Below are 17,798 nucleotides of genomic sequence, written 5' to 3' on the forward strand. Positions count from 1 at the left end.
TCAGCCCAGCCCACCCAGAGTGCACCTGTCTACAGCCATCAGCAGCCAAGGCACTGCTATGCGGGGCCCACGGGCCTTCCAGGTGGAGCCACCTTCTCCTCACCCCGACCTACTGACCCCACCACCCCCTTCCCAGGGTGGCACCCCACGTAAGGCAGCCACTCACTGAATGGGCTGTTCAATTTAAATTTGAATAAATTATAATTAAAAATTCAGTTCCTCCGTCACATTTTTCCATGTTGAATAAGCCACTGTGCCCACAGGCTACCCCACCGGACACTTCCATTACCCTAGAACCTTCCACTGGATGCCTTGCTCCAGAATCCCTCCCACTGGCTCTGTGCATGCCCGGGCTTCCTCCCCACTGGGCTCCCTCCCCCCCACCCCACCCCGCTGGCACCCCAGCCAGGCCCCCTCGCACTGTCACGTGCCTGCACACCCACATGTCACTCCCGTGTCCTAGCTATTGTGAACAACGAACACGGGGGTGCATATGCCTCACGAGATGCTGACCTCGTTTCCTCGGCATAAACAAATAGTCAAGTTGCACATTGAGCATCAATATACAAAAATCAGCTGCATTTCTCTACCCTGATGATGAGCTATCAGGAACTACCCCACGGACAAGTGCCTTGAATAAAATAAAATACTTAGTGAATCCAACCACAGAAGTGACAGGACTGCACACTGGAAACTGAACACTGACAAACAGAACTGAGGATGAGACAGATGGAAAGACAGCCTGTGCTCGTGGACCCGATGAATTAATAGGGTGAAAGGCCCACAACCCCCAAAGCCAGCTGCAGACTCACCGCAATCCCCATCAAAATTCCAATGACACTTTTCACAGAAATAGAAAAACAAACCTAAATTCATATGGAACCACAGCCGACCCCGAGCAGCTACAGCAATCCTGAGCTGGCTGACATTCTAATGCCATTTAGCACAAAAGAAGCGCAGTCCAGAAACTTCACCCCAGTCTCTGGCCTTGGGGAAACCCACATTTGCGACCCCTGTGGGCCGGTCTCCTCCCTGGCACGGTCCTCTCTGGTGGACACCCCATGAGGAGGCAGAGCAGAAGCATACCAGGTGCGTGACTGAAGCTCACCCCAGACCACATCTTGGTCAGGAAGCCCTCGTCAGCAGAGCACGAGGCACATCCTCTGTGTGATCTTGGGGGTTCCAGCAGCCAGGCTCAGACACGATGGCAGCTTCTGTCCCCAGACCTCTGGACATAAAGGCAGCTGGGGACACGGGGAGGGAGAGCAGGTAACGATCTACCTCTGTGCCCTCCCTGGACCCTGCGGCTGCAGGCAGAGGCCCGAGGAGCAAGGCCTGGGCCTCAGAAGGCAGAGCCCCATGGGGTCCCAAGCCACAACCACAGTCCTGGGCCTGCCAGGGTCACAACAGAGGCCACATTTGTGCCATTTTGTCACAGATAAGCAACTGCACAGAATGTGCATGAAATGCGAGGATGGTGAGGGAGGGGCCGCTGAGGCCAAATCCTGCTGGTGTCCTGCCTGAAGCAGCTCGAGGGAGATGGGAACGAGTGGGGTTGGGGACCTGCAGCCTCACTCGATGCCCAGGCACCAGCAGGATGTACCAGCCGGGCCCTGGGAAGTGCGGCTGAGCCCCCTTCCTGCCATGATCTCACCCTCCACCCCAAAGGTTTAACCCAGGGAAGCGCCCAGACCCCAGTGGGATGGTACCTGGACGTAGGCCCTCCACAGAGCTAATTACAGGGGGTCATAAGGGCAGCGCCCTGATCTGATAAACCTGGTGCCCCCATGGGAGGAGGAAGATGCATCAGACAGCTCCTGCTCCACGTGAACACAGGGGAAAGGCCACGTGAGGACCGGGGAGGGAGCAGCCGTCCGCCAGCCAGGGGCACAGCTCTACCAGGAATCAACTGTGCAGACACCCTGACCTCAGACGTCCGTCCTCAGACTGCGAGCAAACACCTGCCTGCCGTGGTGGGCGGTGGTGGCATGAGCTACGGCAGCACCTGACTCATCCTCCTCTGGAGGGTGTGACCCTGGGGGTGTTCTCATCACATGGAGCAAGATGGGCAGGACCTCGGAAGCCCCAGGAAGTGGGGGACGTGCCCGGGGAGGGCACTGCTAAGCATGGACAAGCACGCCCGTGAGCCAATACTAATGCACAGCTGCCAAGTAGTGTCCACACTTCACTCAGTTCTCCTTATTTGCCTCAGGCCGTCTGCCGTCCGAGGGCGCCATCCAGGATCCGACATCCAATGATCCCGTCTTCTTGGGGTTCTCCGGGTCAGGACAGGTCCTCAGATGTAGCTTTGCTCTGACGACCCCGACAGTTCTGAGGAGCACGGGGCAGGACGCTGCGGAATGTAACTGGGGACGCATCTGATGTTCCTCTGGGGGGGACGGTCTGGGGCCGCGGGTCTGGGAGGAAGGCCACAGGTGGGGCGCTCTCCTCGTCCTGCCACTCGGGGCACCAGGCTGACCCTGCCACGTGACCTCGGTCTCGGGGCCGCGGCGTCCATCCGTCGGGCTCCCCATCCACACTGCCCTCTGGAAGGGGGTCCGTGTGCCCGGCCCCGCTGGGGGGTTGTGCCCCAGCTCCTCCAGGGCAGGCTCGCTTCGTCCTTTATTCGGAACTCCTCTGGGCAGGAGACTAATCTGTGGGGTCTTCCTCCATCAGCAGGACCCCTGCCGAACTCTGCGTTCTAAATTATTTGCCTCGTTGGAGCTCTGGCCCCAGCGTGGCTCCGTCCTGGGTGGTGTGAGCATGGCCTGTGCCCCGGCCCCATGGGTGGCTCTGGGCCTACCTGCACACGTCCTGCCCCAGCCCCGTGGCCTGCCACTCCCTCAGGGGCCCCCGCTCCCTCTGGAGCATTGGGAGGTTATGTGTGGAGACTAACCCATGCGTGTAAGCACACGTCTATAAATATTTCCACATGACCTCGTGTACCTGTATCAGGGGTCACCTGTCCCCAGGAGTGACAAAGCTTGCTCCCAAAGCGCTGCTCCCTGTCCGAAACCTCTCCCTGGATGCTCACGGGGCTCATTCCACCCTTCACTCGGTCCCAGCTCAGCCCTGCACAACGTGGCTTACACGCCTCCAAACCCACAGGGAGAGGGGCAGCTCCCAGCGCCCTGGCTCCTTCACAAGGGCTCCCACGGTCACAGCCTGCGCTGACGTCACTGCCTCAGCTCCCCCGCACCAGGAGGACTGCAGGTCCGACCAGCCCCGGGATCTAGGCTGTTCCCCTCAATCAGGCAGGACGATCTGCAGGGCCACTTCCCCTCACACGCAGCTCCCTGCGCCTCACTGTTCTCTTCACAGCAAGAATCACGATGTAATGTGAGCCACGTTCGCCAAGGGCTCATTTCTGGATGCTCCTGCATCTGTCCCACTGGGACATCAGTGCCACGAGGGGCTTCTTATGTCTGCCCAAGGCCCAGCACGGCACCTGGTACACGCAGGCACCTGACACGTGTTCCTGAAAGCAGCATCCGCACGGGTGGGAGCAGGAGGCTGACGGGAGGCCCGAGAGCCACCCACCGTCCAGCACCCGGCCTGCAGGGGTGACTGCAACGCCAGGTCACCCCCCACGCTCAGGGACCCCCGCTGCTTCACGCCCTACCCTTCCCTGGAACACGAGAGTCATGTCGGGTACCGCTCACACTCCAGCTCTCCATCCACAGCGATGGCGAACCCAGCCGTGGTTGCATTGCAGGCAGGACATGTGCTTACGGGACAGCCCTGCTCTCGAGCATTCCCTTTCGCACGACACTGCCATTCAGGCCTGCTCCCTCCAAGTGACTTTCACAAAAACCTGTGGGAGGCGTCCTCCCACGGGGCCATCTCGGGGTGGTCTCAGAGGAGCCCTCAGGGGGTCCGTACAGGGGAGCACCCACATGCTCGCATGGCTGAGGGGCTGCAGGGGCCTTCTGCCCAGGTGCCCGTGAGCATCAGTGAACGACAGCACCCAGAAAGGAACTTCTGCTCAGCTGGAGGCCAAGGGCCGGCATGTTACCACCCTCCTTCCACCATCATCCTGCCGGGAGCCACTCCAGCCACAGCTCCGCGCTAGGACCGTGCTGAGGGCAGAGGGGAAACTGTGGGGACGTGCCTCCCAAGGGATCCTCAGCAGGGCTGCCCATGCCCCCCGAATCTGCCACCAGCACAGGACAGCAGGGTCCCTCGGGGCTGAGAGACTGCAAGCCCCGGGCCAGCCTCCTCAGAGCTCACAACGTCACTGTCCAGTCACGGCAGTGCAGCGCGGGCACCGCCAGGCTGGGAACCCCGCCCCTGACCCCCTGCCTGCCAACACGGGGTCTGTCCTCACTCACCTGAGAGCAAAGCCCGCGCACCTTCTCAGCGACACAGATAAAGGGACTCGCTTGGAGAAGAGAAGGGAGGGTCAGGGAGAAACAGCAATGAAACCAGAGCACGGCCTGGCTGACCAAGGGCCCCTGAGGGCCTCACCCCTAGCCGCAGGCCGGGGGTGAAGGAAACAGGCCCAGGGGTCTCTCTCATCCCAGGTGATTGGCATCCACATGCCGGGTGAAGGGTGGGACTCACCCTTTCCACGGTGCAAGGACGGGGAGCCAAGGGCAGAGCTGGCAGCCGAGTCCCACGGCCGAGGCTCTCCGGGAGGGGCCAGCCCACTCCAGCTGAACCGCTCTGACAGTGGGCGCACTGTGCCCAGGAGCAGGGGCCACCTCCCTGAAGCATGGGCTGCTTCTCCATCATTTGTGCTCTTAAATGCCCATCTCCATGCCTGTGAGGATGCACCTCATTCACCTCCACGCCACTCCTTCGTCAGGAGCCTGGGACGGAGCAGGTGCTCTCGAAACCCTCCGAGGACACACACCCCCAGAGGACTTCAAGCCCCCATGAGGGGTTAAAGAGCTACTAAACCTACCGTGGCCCAGCTGGTAAACACCCCACTTTAGGGGAGAGTAATCACCCAAATGCCATCCTCTGATTACTATGTATTTTCATTGCCAAAAGATGTAATACAATTTCATGGTTACTTGGGCCTGTAAAATAGAAATACCCCCAATTTTTAAGATATGAAAAGGTTTATGAGCGGGTACCGTTAGTTCAAGAATGAGCCGGTGGTACAAATGAGTCAATTCATGACAAAATTTAATTTCAGGAAAATTAATGCAATAAAGATGCCACAACTGTACTTAAAGTTTTAATACCTATTAGGAGTTTTAGCGAAGTGGTGCAGGACCACAGACGCACAGATCCATTTCCTAGCTCCTCACGATGCAATTGACTTCATACCTAATTTATCTGTAATGGGGACAGCATTACAAGGAGCTGTGTATTTAACGAGGGGGCCAGGGTCTTCAACGGCCGAACCCATCACAAATGGAGAGCGTTCCCACGTCACGGGATATTAAGTCTGTTTCCTACAATGCTACTGAGACCCAGTTAATAGCACCAGGCTGACGGCCACATTCACCAAACAGCCCAGGGAAGGCTTCATGTCCCAGCAAATGTCAGTGGTCTAAAATTCTGTAACTGCCATGTACCCAAAGAAGCAAAACAAAGTGGGGGATCTGGATGCAAGCAACTGAGTCGTCAAAATTTCTGCAGTGAGCATTATCAGAATAAGCAAGCCACAAAAACAGAAAGCCAAGTCAGAGCACTGGACGTCAGAAGCACGAAGCACCCCGAGTCCATGCAGGACACAAGGGCCTCCCTCCTGCAGGATCAGAACTCTGGGGTGCTGCTCTAGCAGACTCCTGTGACGCCAAGCTCAGAGTCAGACGCAGCGGCCGCCGAGCCAGGAACAGCTAGAGCTCCAGAGAACAGCTGGAACTCCTATCCCACCGGCAGGATGCAAACCAAGGCTCCTTCCATGGAGGGAAGGAGAGGGATGAGTAGGACCCGCTCTATGGGGCCTCCCGCCTCCCTACTCGGCAGCCGCTGTGCACCCCCTTTCCTGGTCCAGGGCCCGTGAGGGGCCGGCGCTCAGTGGAGTGAAAACCTGCCTCTCGGAGCCAAGAACCAGCCTCCCCTGGACTCCACTCCAGGTCCCACGGAGGCTCCTGCTCTCTGTGAGTGACGATGAAAAGCAGGCGTGTAAGCCCCGCAGCGCGGCCTCAGCTTCAGCAAACATCTCCAGCAAAATGAAAAGGTGCTAGAATAAGCAATGGGACACTCGAGGGAACAAAGGTGGTTTGTTCCAGAAAACTCAATCTCCTGAAGAAATGAATTTCACCAAAATCGGTGGAGAGAAAATTTCATATCGCACTGAATCTGTCAGTGATTTAAAAAAAAAAATCTTTATTATAAGTGACTCAAAACAGACAACGTGTGAGTCCTGAGTGTGAATGTTTGTGGCAGCTGCAGCACAGACGTAAGCCGACTTACAAGCCTCCCCACTGCACCCCGGGCCCCTGGCAAGGATGCTGTCTCTGCACCGTCGGAACAAAATGCAGCTACAAACACAATTACAGGAGGGTCTTCCTCGCGGTTCTGTCTACTCGGGACAAGGACATCAGAAAAGGACTTCAGAACAACCACCTGTCCCCGAGCAGACGCCAAGTGGGAAGAGGCCGGTGGCAGCGAGGCGGGGGGGGGGGGGGGGGGCAGCTCACCTGGTAGGTGTCCCACAGGCGGATGGTACAGTGGAGGGGCACTTCCCGCATCAGCAGGTTGTTCATCCAGCGGAAGGCGAACTGCAGGTACCTCACCTCGTGCTGGTCCAGGTGCCGGTGGACTTGCTCTGCACGAGACAAACAGGCCCCCAGGCTGTGAGGGAGAGCCCCCGGGGGCCGCCCCGGAACCACCCACTCCAACCGCCTGACGCCCAAGCGACGTGCCCAGGGGTGCGGAGAAGTCATCTCTATTAGAAGAGTGCAGATCGACTCTTCCTCGGGGAAAGTGAGCGGCGGGGGTGCCGTGACAGTCACAGCGGCAAGGGTGGCTCCCGGGTCATGTGCATGTGACCCCAAGGATGCCTCCCCACCCCATTGTGACGAGCAGCAACTCTGCAGCTTGGACCCCGTGCTTCCCACCCAGGCCCCTCTGCAGGGAGGCTCCAGAGCTCCATGAAGCTGCACAGTCTGTGGACCCTGGAGGTGCCACTGCAGGGAGCAAAGATTCTGGGGCTCAGGGATCCCTGGGTGGCGCAGCGGTTTGGCGCCTGCCTTTGGCCCAGGGCGCGATCCTGGAGACCCGGGATCGAGTCCCACGTCGGGCTCCCGGTGCATGGAGCCTGCTTCTCCCTCTGCCTGTGTCTCTGCCTCTCTCTCTATCTCTCTGTGACTATCATAAATAAATAAAAAAATTAAAAAAAAAAAAAAAAAAAAAAAAGATTCTGGGGCTCATGGTGGCCCTGTGACTTCCCAACATTCTGCCCCATAAAGATCTGCTCCAAGTGGCCTGGGAAGCACCCGTGCAATTTCACAGGACAAGCAAATATTGCCTAACGGGTCCTGCCTGGGAACTGGAACCCTCCATGCAGACTCCTCAATCAGGGACCACCAAGCGCTGCTAAAAGCACTTTTTCCGCACACGTTTCCCTTTTTTCTGGGGCTTATTACCTTCCCTTGTAACCAGCCCTGAGAAGTGACCCTGAAAAAAGTTCACACATTTCCCAGCTCTCCCCAAAAAAGTTCTAGAACTAACAAATAAACAAGTGTTAGTGTTTTGCTGCTTACTGGTTTGTTTTCACTCGTGTTCCTGGTAACTTGCAGCACTGCAGCAACAAGGCTTTCCTAAACACTTAGTATGGGGTGGGGGTACAAGGGGTGGAAGGACCCTGTCCTGAGACCCTCTGCACCTTGCAGACAGGCACTGTGGCTGAAGCATGAGTGCCTGGCTGGGAGGAGCTCTTGCCTACAGGAGGGGGAGGCTGGCCGCAGAAAAGTTCCGGACGGCTCTGGTTCTCGCACGTGGAGCCAGTTCCTTCACTGGCTCTGCTATGACATCCCACCCCAAGCCACTGCTGTCCCTGGCTGTGCGACAAACACGCCTGGGCACCCTCGTGTGGCCGGCGGGGCAGGACACGTGCGGGCTGGGTGTGGGGGAACAGCTGAGCCACGCGGTACAGCAGACCCAGCAACACCTTGAAGAACAATCCCAACAAGACAGTGAGTGACTACCCAGGGGTGAGAAGAACCGCACAGGCTCATGGTTGAGCCCTTGCAGCCAGCTGGGAGCAAGGTGCCAGGGAGGGGCTGGCAGGACTAGGCTGTAGAAGACCTCAGAGGCCCTGGCCACATGCTGCCTCTTCCGGGACAAATCTGGGTCCGAGGGCTCCAGGCGCAGCACAGGGCAGGCTGGGCCCAAGGTGTGGAGGCCAGGAAGGAGGCAGAGAGGGAGGCTCCTCCAGCTGGGGTCTGCTCACCCCAGTATTCAGCTCCTAAGGGCAGGGGCCCCTCTCCCAGGAGGGGCATTTCACATGCTGGGAGGGGGCATTGACCAAGCCCATGCAGGCTCGAAGGAAGACCCCTGTGTTTCTGCATTACCAATCCCACTTGTCCTCCCCCGTGAAAGCCTAAGGAGGAGAACGTTTCTGTGGACAAGGGGCTGGGATGGCGTGTGAACTGGGGAGCCAGGCACTATCAGGGCTGGCGTCAGCGGGAAGTGCATGGGGCCACGCTAGGGCAGTAAGAACAGGTCACCCTGAGAAATCTCAAAGCCATTCTTACAGTAAAGCAAATAAATATGCAGTATGAAATGAAGCCAATCGTCATCGTTGGCTTTTTTTTTTTTTTTTTTTTTTTTTTTTTTTTTTTATTTTTTTTAATTAACTTTTATTGGTGTTTAATTTACCAACATACAGAAAAACACCCAGTGCTCATCCCGTCAAGTGTCCACCTCAGTGCCCGTCACCCATTCCCCTCCAACACCCGCCCTCCTCCCCTTCCACCACCCCTAGTTCGTTTCCCCGAGTTAGGAGTCTTTATGTTCTGTCTCCCTTCCTGATATTTCCCAACATTTCTTTTCCCTTCCTTTATATTCCCTTTCACTATTATTCATATTCCCCAAATGAATGAGAACATACACTGTTTGTCCTTCTCCGATTGACTTATTTCACTCAGCATAATACCCTCCAGTTCCATCCACGTTGAAGCAAATGGTGGGTATTTGTCGTTTCTAATTGCTGAGTAATATTCCATTGTATACATAAACCACATCTTCTTTATCCATTCATCTTTCGATGGACACCGAGGCTCCTTCCACAGTTTGGCTATTGTGGCCATTGCTGATAGAAACATCGGGGTGCAGGTGTCCCGACGTTTCATTGCATCTGAATCTTTGGGGTAAATCCCCAACAGTGCAATTGCTGGGTCGTAGGGCAGGTCTATTTTTAACTCTTTGAGGAACCTCCACACAGTTTTCCAGAGTGGCTGCACCAGTTCACATTCCCACCAACAGTGTAAGAGGGTTCCCTTTTCTCCGCATCCTCTCCAACATTTGTTGTTTCCTGCCATGTTAATTTTCCCCATTCTCACTGGTGTGAGGTGGTATCTCATTGTGGTTTTGATTTGTATTTCCCTGATGGCAAGTGATGCAGAGCATTTTCTCATGTGCTTGTTGGCCATGTCCATGTCTTCCTCTGTGAGATTTCTCTTCATGTCTTTTGCCCATTTCATGATTGGATTGTTTGTTTCTTTGGGGTTGAGTTTAATAAGTTCTTTATAGATTTTGGAAACTAGCCCTTTATCTGATATGTCATTTGCAAATATCTTCTCCCATTCTGTAGGTTGTCTTTTAGTTTTGTTGACTGTATCCTTTGCTGTGCAAAAGCTTCTTATCTTGATGAAGTCCCAATAGTTCATTTTTGCTTTTGTTTCTTTTGCCTTCGTGGATGTATCTTGCAAGAAGGTACTGTGGCCAAGTTCAAAAAGGGTGTTGCCTGTGTTCTCCTCTAGGATTTTGATGGAATCTTGTCTCACATTTAGATCTCTCATCCATTTTGAGTTTATCTTTGTGTATGGTGAAAGAGAGTGGTCCAGATTCATTCTTCTGCATGTGGATGTCCAATTTTCCCAGCACCATTTATTGAAGAGACTGTCTTTCTTCCAATGGATAGTCTTTCCTCCTTTATCGAATATTAGATGGCCGTACATTTCAGGGTCCACTTCTGGGTTCTCTATTCTGTTCCATTGATCTATGTGTCTGTTTTTGTGCCAGTACCACACTGTCTTGATGACCACAGCTTTGTAATACAACCTGAAATCTGGCATTGTGATGCCCCCAGCTAAGGTTTTCTTTTTTAAAATTCCCCTGGCTATTCGGGGTCTTTTCTGATTCCACACAAATCTTAAAATAATTTGTTCTAACTCTCTGAAGAAAGCCCATGGTATTTTGATAGGGATTGCATTAAACGTATAAATTGCCCTGGGTAACATTGACATTTTTACAATATTAATTCTGCCAATCCATGAGCATGGAATATTTTTCCATCTCTTTGTGTCTTCCTCAATTTCTTTCAGAAGTGTTCTATAGTTTTTAGGGTATAGATCTTTTACCTCTTTGGTTAGGTTTATTCCTAGGTATCTTATGCTTTTGGGTGCAATTGTAAATGGGATTGACTCCTTAATTTCTCTTTCTTCAGTCTCATTGTTAGTGTATAGAAATGCCATTGATTTCTGGGCATTGATTTTGTATCCTGCCACGCTACCAAATTGCTGTATGAGTTCTAGCAATCTGGGGGTGGAGGCTTTTGGGTTTTCTATGTAGAGTATCATGTCATCGGCGAAGAGGGAGAGTTTGACTTCTTCTTTGCCAATTTGAATGCCTTTAATGTCTTTTTGTTGTCTGATTGCTGAGGCGAGGACTTCCAGAACTATGTTGAACAGCAGTGGTGAGAGTGGACATCCCTGTCTTGTTCCTGATCTTAGGGGAAAGGCTCCCAGTGCTTCCCCATTGAGAATGATATTTGCTGTGGGCTTTTCGTAGATGGCTTTTAAGATGTCGAGGAAAGTTCCCTCTATCCCAACACTCTGAAGGGTTTTGATCAGGAATGGATGCTGTATTTTGTCAAATGCTTTCTCTGCATCTAATGAGAGTATCATATGGTTCTTGGTTTTTCTCTTGCTGATATGATGAATCACATTGATGGTTTTACGAGTGTTGAACCAGCCTTGTGTCCCAGGGATAAATCCTACTTGGTCATGGTGAATAATTTTCTTAATGTGTTGTTGGATCCTATTGGCTAGTATCTTGTTGAGAATTTTTGCATCCATGTTCATCAGGGATATTGGTCTGTAATTCTCCTTTTTGGTGGGGTCTTTGTCTGGTTTCGGAATTAAGGTGATGCTGGCCTCATAGAATGAATTTGGAAGTACTCCATCTCTTTCTATCTTTCCAAACAGCTTTAGTAGAATAGGTATGATTTCTTCTTTAAACGTTTGATAGAATTCCCCTGGGAAGCCATCTGGCCCTGGACTCTTGTGTCTTGGGAGGTTTTTGATGACTGCTTCAATTTCCTCCCTGGTTATTGGCCTGTTCAGGTTTTCTATTTCTTCCTGCTCCAGTTTTGGTAGTTTGTGGCTTTCCAGGAATGCGTCCATTTCGTCTAGATTTCCTAATTTATTGGCGTACAGCTGTTCATAATATGTTTTTAAAATCGTTTGTATTTCCTTGGTGTTGGTAGTGATGTCCCCTTTCTCATTCATGATTTTATTAATTTGAGTCTTCTCTCTCTTCTTTTTAATAAGGTTGGCTAATGGTTTATCTATCTTATTAATTCTTTCAAAGAACCAACTCCTGGTTCTGTTGATCTGTTCCACAGTTCTTTTGGTCTCGATATCATTGAGTTCTGCTCGAATTTTAATTAACTCTCTTCTTCTGCTGGGGGTGGGGTCTATTTGTTGCTTTTTCTCTAGTTCCTTTATGTGTAAGGTGAGCTTTTGAATTTGAGATCTTTCCAGTTTTTGAATGTATGCTTGTATTGCGATGTATTTCCCCCTCAGGACTGCTTTTGCTGCATCCCAAAGATTTTGAACGGTTGTATCTTCATTTTCATTAGTTTCCATGAATCTTTTTAATTCTTCCTTAATTTCCTGGTTGACCTTTTCATCTTTTAGCAGGATGGTCCTTAACCTCCACGTGTTTGTGGTCCTTCCATATTTCTTGTTGTGATTAAGTTCTAATTTCAAGGCATTATGGTCTGAGAATATACAGGGGACTATCCCGATCTTTTGGTATCGGTTCAGACCCGATTTGTGACCCAGTATGTGGTCTATTCTGGAGAAAGTTCCATGTGCACTTGAGAAGAATGTGTATTCAGTTGAGTTTGGATGTAAAGTTCTGTAGATATCTGTGAAATCCATCTGGTCCAGTGTATCATTTAAAGCTCTCGTTTCTTTGGAGATGTTGTGCTTAGAAGACCTATCCAGGGTAGAAAGAGCTAGATTGAAGTCACCAAGTATAAGTGTATTATTATCAAGGTATTTCTTGAGTTTGGTTATTAATTGGTTTAAATATTTGGCAGCTCCCACATTCGGGGCATATATATTGAGGAGTGTTAAGTCCTCTTGTTGGATAGATCCTTTGAGTATGAGATAGTGTCCCTCTTCATCTCTCACTATAGTCTTCGGGGTAAATTTTAATTTATCTGATATAAGGATGGCAACCCCTGCTTTCTTTTGAGGACCATTTGAATGGTAAATGGTTCTCCAACCTTTTATTTTCAGGTTGTAGGTGTCCTTCTGTCTAAAATGAGTCTCTTGTAGACAGCAAATAGATGGGTCCTGCTTTTTTATCCAGTCTGAAACCCTGCGCCTTTTGATGGGGTCATTAAGCCCGTTCACATTCAGAGTTACTATTGATAGATATGAGTTTAGTGTCATCATATCTATTCAGTCCTTGTTTTTGTGGATTGTTCCACTGAACTTCTTCTTAAAGGGGAATTTTAAGAGTCCCCCTTAAAATTTCTTGCAGAGCTGGTTTGGAGGTTACATATTCTTTCAGTTCCTGCCTGTCTTGGAAGCTCTTTATCTCTCCTTCCATTTTGAATGAAAGCCTTGCTGGGTAAAGTATTCTTGGTTGCATGTTCTTTTCATTTAGGACCCTGAATATATCCTGCCAGCCCTTTCTGGCCTGCCAGGTCTCTGTGGAGAGGTCTGCTGTTACCCTAATATTCCTCCCCATAAAAGTCAGGGACTTTTTTTCTCTTGCTGCTTTAAGGATCTTCTCCTTATCTTTGGAATTTGCAAGCTTCACTATTAAATGTCGAGGTGTTGAACGGTTTTTGTTGATTTTAGGGGGGGATCTCTCTATTTCCTGGATCTGAATGCCTGTTTCCCTTCCCAGATTCGGAAAGTTTTCAGCTAGGATTTGTTCAAATACATATTCTGGCCCTCTGTCCCTTTCCGTGCCCTCAGGAACCCCAATTAAACGTAGGTTTTTCTTCCTCAGGCTATCATTTATTTCCCTTAATCTATCCTCATGGTCTTTTAATTGCCTCTCTCTTTTTTCCTCAGTTTCCCTCTTTGCCATCAACTTGTCTTCTATGTCACTCACTCGTTCTTCCACCTCGTCAAGCCTCGTCGTTAGGACTTCTAGCTTGGATTGCATCTCATTTAATTGATTTTTAATTTCTGCCTGATTGGATCTAAATTCTGCAGTCATGAAGTCTCTTGAGTCCTTTATGGTTTTTTCTAGAGCCACCAGTAGCTGTAAAATAGTGCTTCTGAATTGGCTTTCTGACATTGAATTGTAATCCATATTTTGTAACTCTGTGGGAGAGTGGGCTGTTTCTGATTCTTTTTTTTGAGGTAAGGTTTTCCTTCTAGTCATTTTGCTCAGTGCAGAGTGGCCAAAAACAAGTTGTATTGGGAAAAGGAGAAAAAGAGAGAGAAGGAAAAAAAGAGAAAAAGAAAAAAGAGAAAGAAGAAAAAAATAGGGGAAAAAGAGAAGAAAAAGAAAGAAAAAGAAAGAAAGGAGAAAAAAGAAAAAAAGGGGGTGTGGGGGAAGCAATCAGAAATCAAGAAGAAAGAGAGAAAAAAAAGCACAAAACAAAACAAAAAAAAAAAAACAAAAAAAAAACAAAAACAAAAACAAAAAACAAAAAAAACCACGGGGGAGTATCTTCCGATTCTGTGTAGTTTAAGTCCCTTGACTTCCCTTGGAACTGGTCCGTCTCGCTGGTCTTCTGGGGGAGGGGCCTGCTGTGCTGATTCCCAGGTGTTAGCACTTGGGGGAGCTGCTCTGCCCCTGCCTGGTGCAGGGCTCGGTGGGGGTTGTTCACCCCGTGAGGCCCCGGGAGGAAGCCACAGTGGCGGGGGCAGCTCTGGGACCCTGGAGTCAGCCCCCGCAGTAGCTCCGGGGCTCTCCGTCTGCAGGGCCCGGGGGCTCCGGGGCGGGGCCGCTGATCTGCTCAGTTCCAGGCAGGAGCGTCCTTGCTGTCCTGGGCCCTCCCGGCCTCTGCCTGTCCCGGGGGAGGCCGGATCCTGGGCTGTGTCCCGGCGCCCTGTGCTCTGGCGCCTGGGCTGTTGGATTCGCGCTCCCGGCGGTGCAGCCCCCTCCGCGGAGCCGCCGCCCGAGCCCCTCCGAGCTGTTCCCGGAGCCGCGCAGCCCCCTCCGCGCGGAGCTTCTTCCTCTGCGCGAGCCGCCGCCGCTGAGCTGTTCCCGGAGCCCCGCAGCCCCCTCCGCGGAGCCGCCGCCCGAGCCCCTCCGAGCTGTTCCCGGAGCCACGCAGCCCCCTCCGCGCGGAGCTTCTTCCTCCGCCCGAGCCGCCGCCGCTGAGCTGTTCCCAGAGCCCCGCAGCCCCCTCCGCGGAGCCGCCGCCCGAGCCCCTCCGAGCTGTTCCCGGAGCCGCGCAGCCCCCTCCGCGCGGAGCTTCTTCCTCCGCCCGAGCCGCCGCCGCTGAGCTGTTCCCGGAGCCGCGCAGCCCCCTCCGCGGAGCCGCCGCCCGAGCCCCTCTGAGCTGCTCCGGGTCCCGCCGAGCGCTGCAGCCCTTAAGGAGCTCGGCGCACTCTCCGGGGCGCAGTTCCTCTGTTACTGTCCCCGGGAGCCCGAGGGCGTCCCCGCCTTTCTGGGGATCCTGCTCCAATTCCCGGGGAGCCCCTTTCCGCGGGGAAGGTCGGTGCAGCTCCTGCTCCTCCGGGCCGGGGCTCTCCTGTCCTGGGGACACTCGCCCCGGCCTCAGCCCGGCTCCTCGCGGGGCCCCTCCCCCTCGGAGGCCTTTTGTTCCTTTATTTCTTTTTCCGTCTTCCTACCTTGATAGAAGCGCGAACTCTTCTCACTGGAGCGTTCCAGCTGGTCTCTCTTTAAATCTCAGGCCGAATTCGTAGGTTTTCAGGATGATTGGATGGTTTTCTAGGTAATTTGCTGAGGACAGGTGACCTGGAGACCCTACTCCTCCGCCATCTTGCCCCTCCCCCATCGTTGGCTTTTAAGATAGAACCTAAGCTTTCAACGGAAAGTCCTCTTCATCCTGGGCCCCTCTGAGCTCCATCCTGAGTCCTCGGCCCGCAGACAAGGGCCTAGCCCAGGTGAGCGCAGGCTGGAGGCCCTCGAGGAGCTCAGGCCTGAGCGACCTCTGGGACCCAGGGAGCACAAGGCCAGCTCAGGGGTGGGCTGGCCTGACGAGCGGGGCCACGGGGGCTGACTTCAGTGGTCCCCACACTGAGCTGCGCAGCACCCGCATCTCAGGGGCTGAGAACATAGGTTCTGAGGCTCATCTCAACTTTCCTGATCACAGTCTTTCGGCGGGGGGGTCTGAGTCTGTGTTCAGTCAGTCTCCAGAAGATTCTGATGTACTGGGAACCTTCGCAGGCACCCCGGGGGACAGAGGACAGACACCAGGACATTAGCCTCACACACGGGGTCCCTGTTCTAGAAGTTCTGTGCAAAGGACAGGGGGACAGGGCAGGCACAACCCACAGGTGGTGCCTCACTGGTCTCTTTAACCATGTTCTTCTCATCAGCTTATATTTTATTAAATACAATTAATTTTTTAAAAACTTAATTTCACCACCAAAGAGAAGTTTCCACTCACTCGAGCGGAGGATAAAGTGGCCAGCAGTCAACGGCGTGGCACTAGGCAGGGCCTCCCCAGCAGAAATGAGTCACAGCTTTTCATGGACAAGAGCCCCCAGACAGGAGGGGGCAATCCTCTCCCCGTGTCCCTAGCCATCAGCTCGGGAGCGCTTAAAGCCACGAGGGGGTTTCTCTCCAGATATCCTGAGGGTCCCATCAATGGCCTACGGTTTGAGAAACACTGGTCCACAGATACAACTGGAAAGCCTCAGAATGCACGTCGTCCTCAGCCCCCAGACTCCCAACACGCCCCACAGGGAGTCTCCCTCAGGTGGCACCAGGTGGCCGACGACACCCCTTCAATGCCCGACCGACCACCGCGCCCTCCCCTGGGCCTCCCCAGCCCTTCCGGCGCAGCGCCACTCACTGCCAAACACCGGGGGAGTTCTCTGAAGCTGCCCGTGCAGTCAGCCTGTCCCTCTCCTTGCTGCTATGAACACCCGGAGAAAAGCATCTCCCGTGGCACCTGGCCTTCATGGCTGAGGGTGCATGCCCGGCCTGGGGCAGGTACTGGGGGCCAGTCACCTCTGTGCCCCCTGCCCCGGCACACACCAGGCACCTGGCAAGGGTCTGCAAGGCGCCTGAGCGAGGGCAGGAGGGGGGCAGGAGCGTGCAACTGCACGGAGGACCGTGTGACCACACCGGGCACGGATACAGCCCCAACCGCCCAGCCTCCCCTCCGCCTCTGCTCCCGCAGTCAACACCAAGGAGCGTTCTCAGCAACGTGGCGGGACACTGTGTTCTTTGTAAAGAACTGAAGAATGATTTCTAGCCTGCAATTATCCTCAGCTCTGAAACTAAAGCTCGGGAGAGCTTCAAGGGCCCTGAGTGGCCCTTCCATCCAGGCCTGACCGCTGCCAAGGGCAGAAGCCCCACCGGCTGACGGCCAGCCTCCACCACCGCCCAGGGCACGGACTCGGGCGCTCCAGTTAGCCTGAAATTCAAATATGAGAACCCTAGAAAATGGCAGTTTAGAGAATTTCTGATTTTACTGAAGAAGCCTCCTTCACATAGAAAAAGTATACAGTTAGCAGCATGGAGAAGACCAGCAGGAAGAGGGGCGACAGCTGGGCAGACAGGACCACCGCCCGACAACGGCCCGGGAACAAGGGAGGCCGACACAGGGTGGCTCCCAGGATGGGCGGCTCCCGGGACAGGTTGGCCCTGCCAGTGGCTCCTGGCCCCACTGGCTCCTGGTCCCTGCTGGTGGCTCCTGGTCCCTGCCGGCGGCTCCTGGCCCCGCTGGTGGCTCCTGGCCCCCACTGGCGGCTTCTGGCCCCACTGGTGGCTCCTGGCCCCACCAGCTCCTGGTCCCCGCTGGTGGCTCCTGGCCCTGCCACTCACCCCGGCCTGCTGCTCTACTAAGACAGCTGGGCCATGCCAGCACCTCGTCCACCGGAGCAGGACAGGCCCCAGCGCTACAGCAGGTCAGCAACCCGGGGCCTCCCGAGGCACAGCAGCCGGCCCACCTGTCCCAGTCAAGTCACCCTTGTGGCCACGGCACCACCCTGACGCCATCAGAGACAGCAGTGGGTTGGTCACGGGGTTAACGGTTGGGAAGGAAACACTAACTCTGAGTTTACCGACGTGGATTCACGTTATGTTTTCAGGGGCCGCTGCACACTGCTCCACACCCTCTGCTCCTGTGCAGGACACCACGGGCTATTCGCTGAGGGAGCATCAGGCCACTAAGGGAGGCCTTCACCCGGGCTCTCCCTGGGGTACCAGCAGTGGGTCTTCCCCCGGACCCTGGCCTCCTGTGGGCCGGGGACTCCATCGCCTGGCATGCAGGCCGT

General features: G+C 53.7%; 1 protein-coding gene across 2 annotated transcripts in view; it reads right to left on the reverse strand.

Annotated features, from left to right (window-relative positions):
• Positions 1 to 17,798, reverse strand: part of TBC1D22A (TBC1 domain family member 22A) — a 339,052-nt gene that overhangs the window by 89,399 nt on the left and 231,855 nt on the right. Inside the window, exon 11 of one of the 2 annotated variants that reach the window (XM_041754865.1) lies at positions 6,600 to 6,727. The exons of the other annotated variant lie outside the window; for it this stretch is intronic. Within the exon in view, the coding sequence (XP_041610799.1) occupies positions 6,600 to 6,727 (128 nt within the window). The remainder of the gene's footprint in view (positions 1 to 6,599; positions 6,728 to 17,798) is intronic. 2 annotated transcript variants of the gene reach the window in all.

This window comes from Vulpes lagopus, chromosome 5, assembly GCF_018345385.1.
Source record: "Vulpes lagopus strain Blue_001 chromosome 5, ASM1834538v1, whole genome shotgun sequence".
NCBI classification, from domain to species: domain Eukaryota; kingdom Metazoa; phylum Chordata; class Mammalia; order Carnivora; family Canidae; genus Vulpes; species Vulpes lagopus.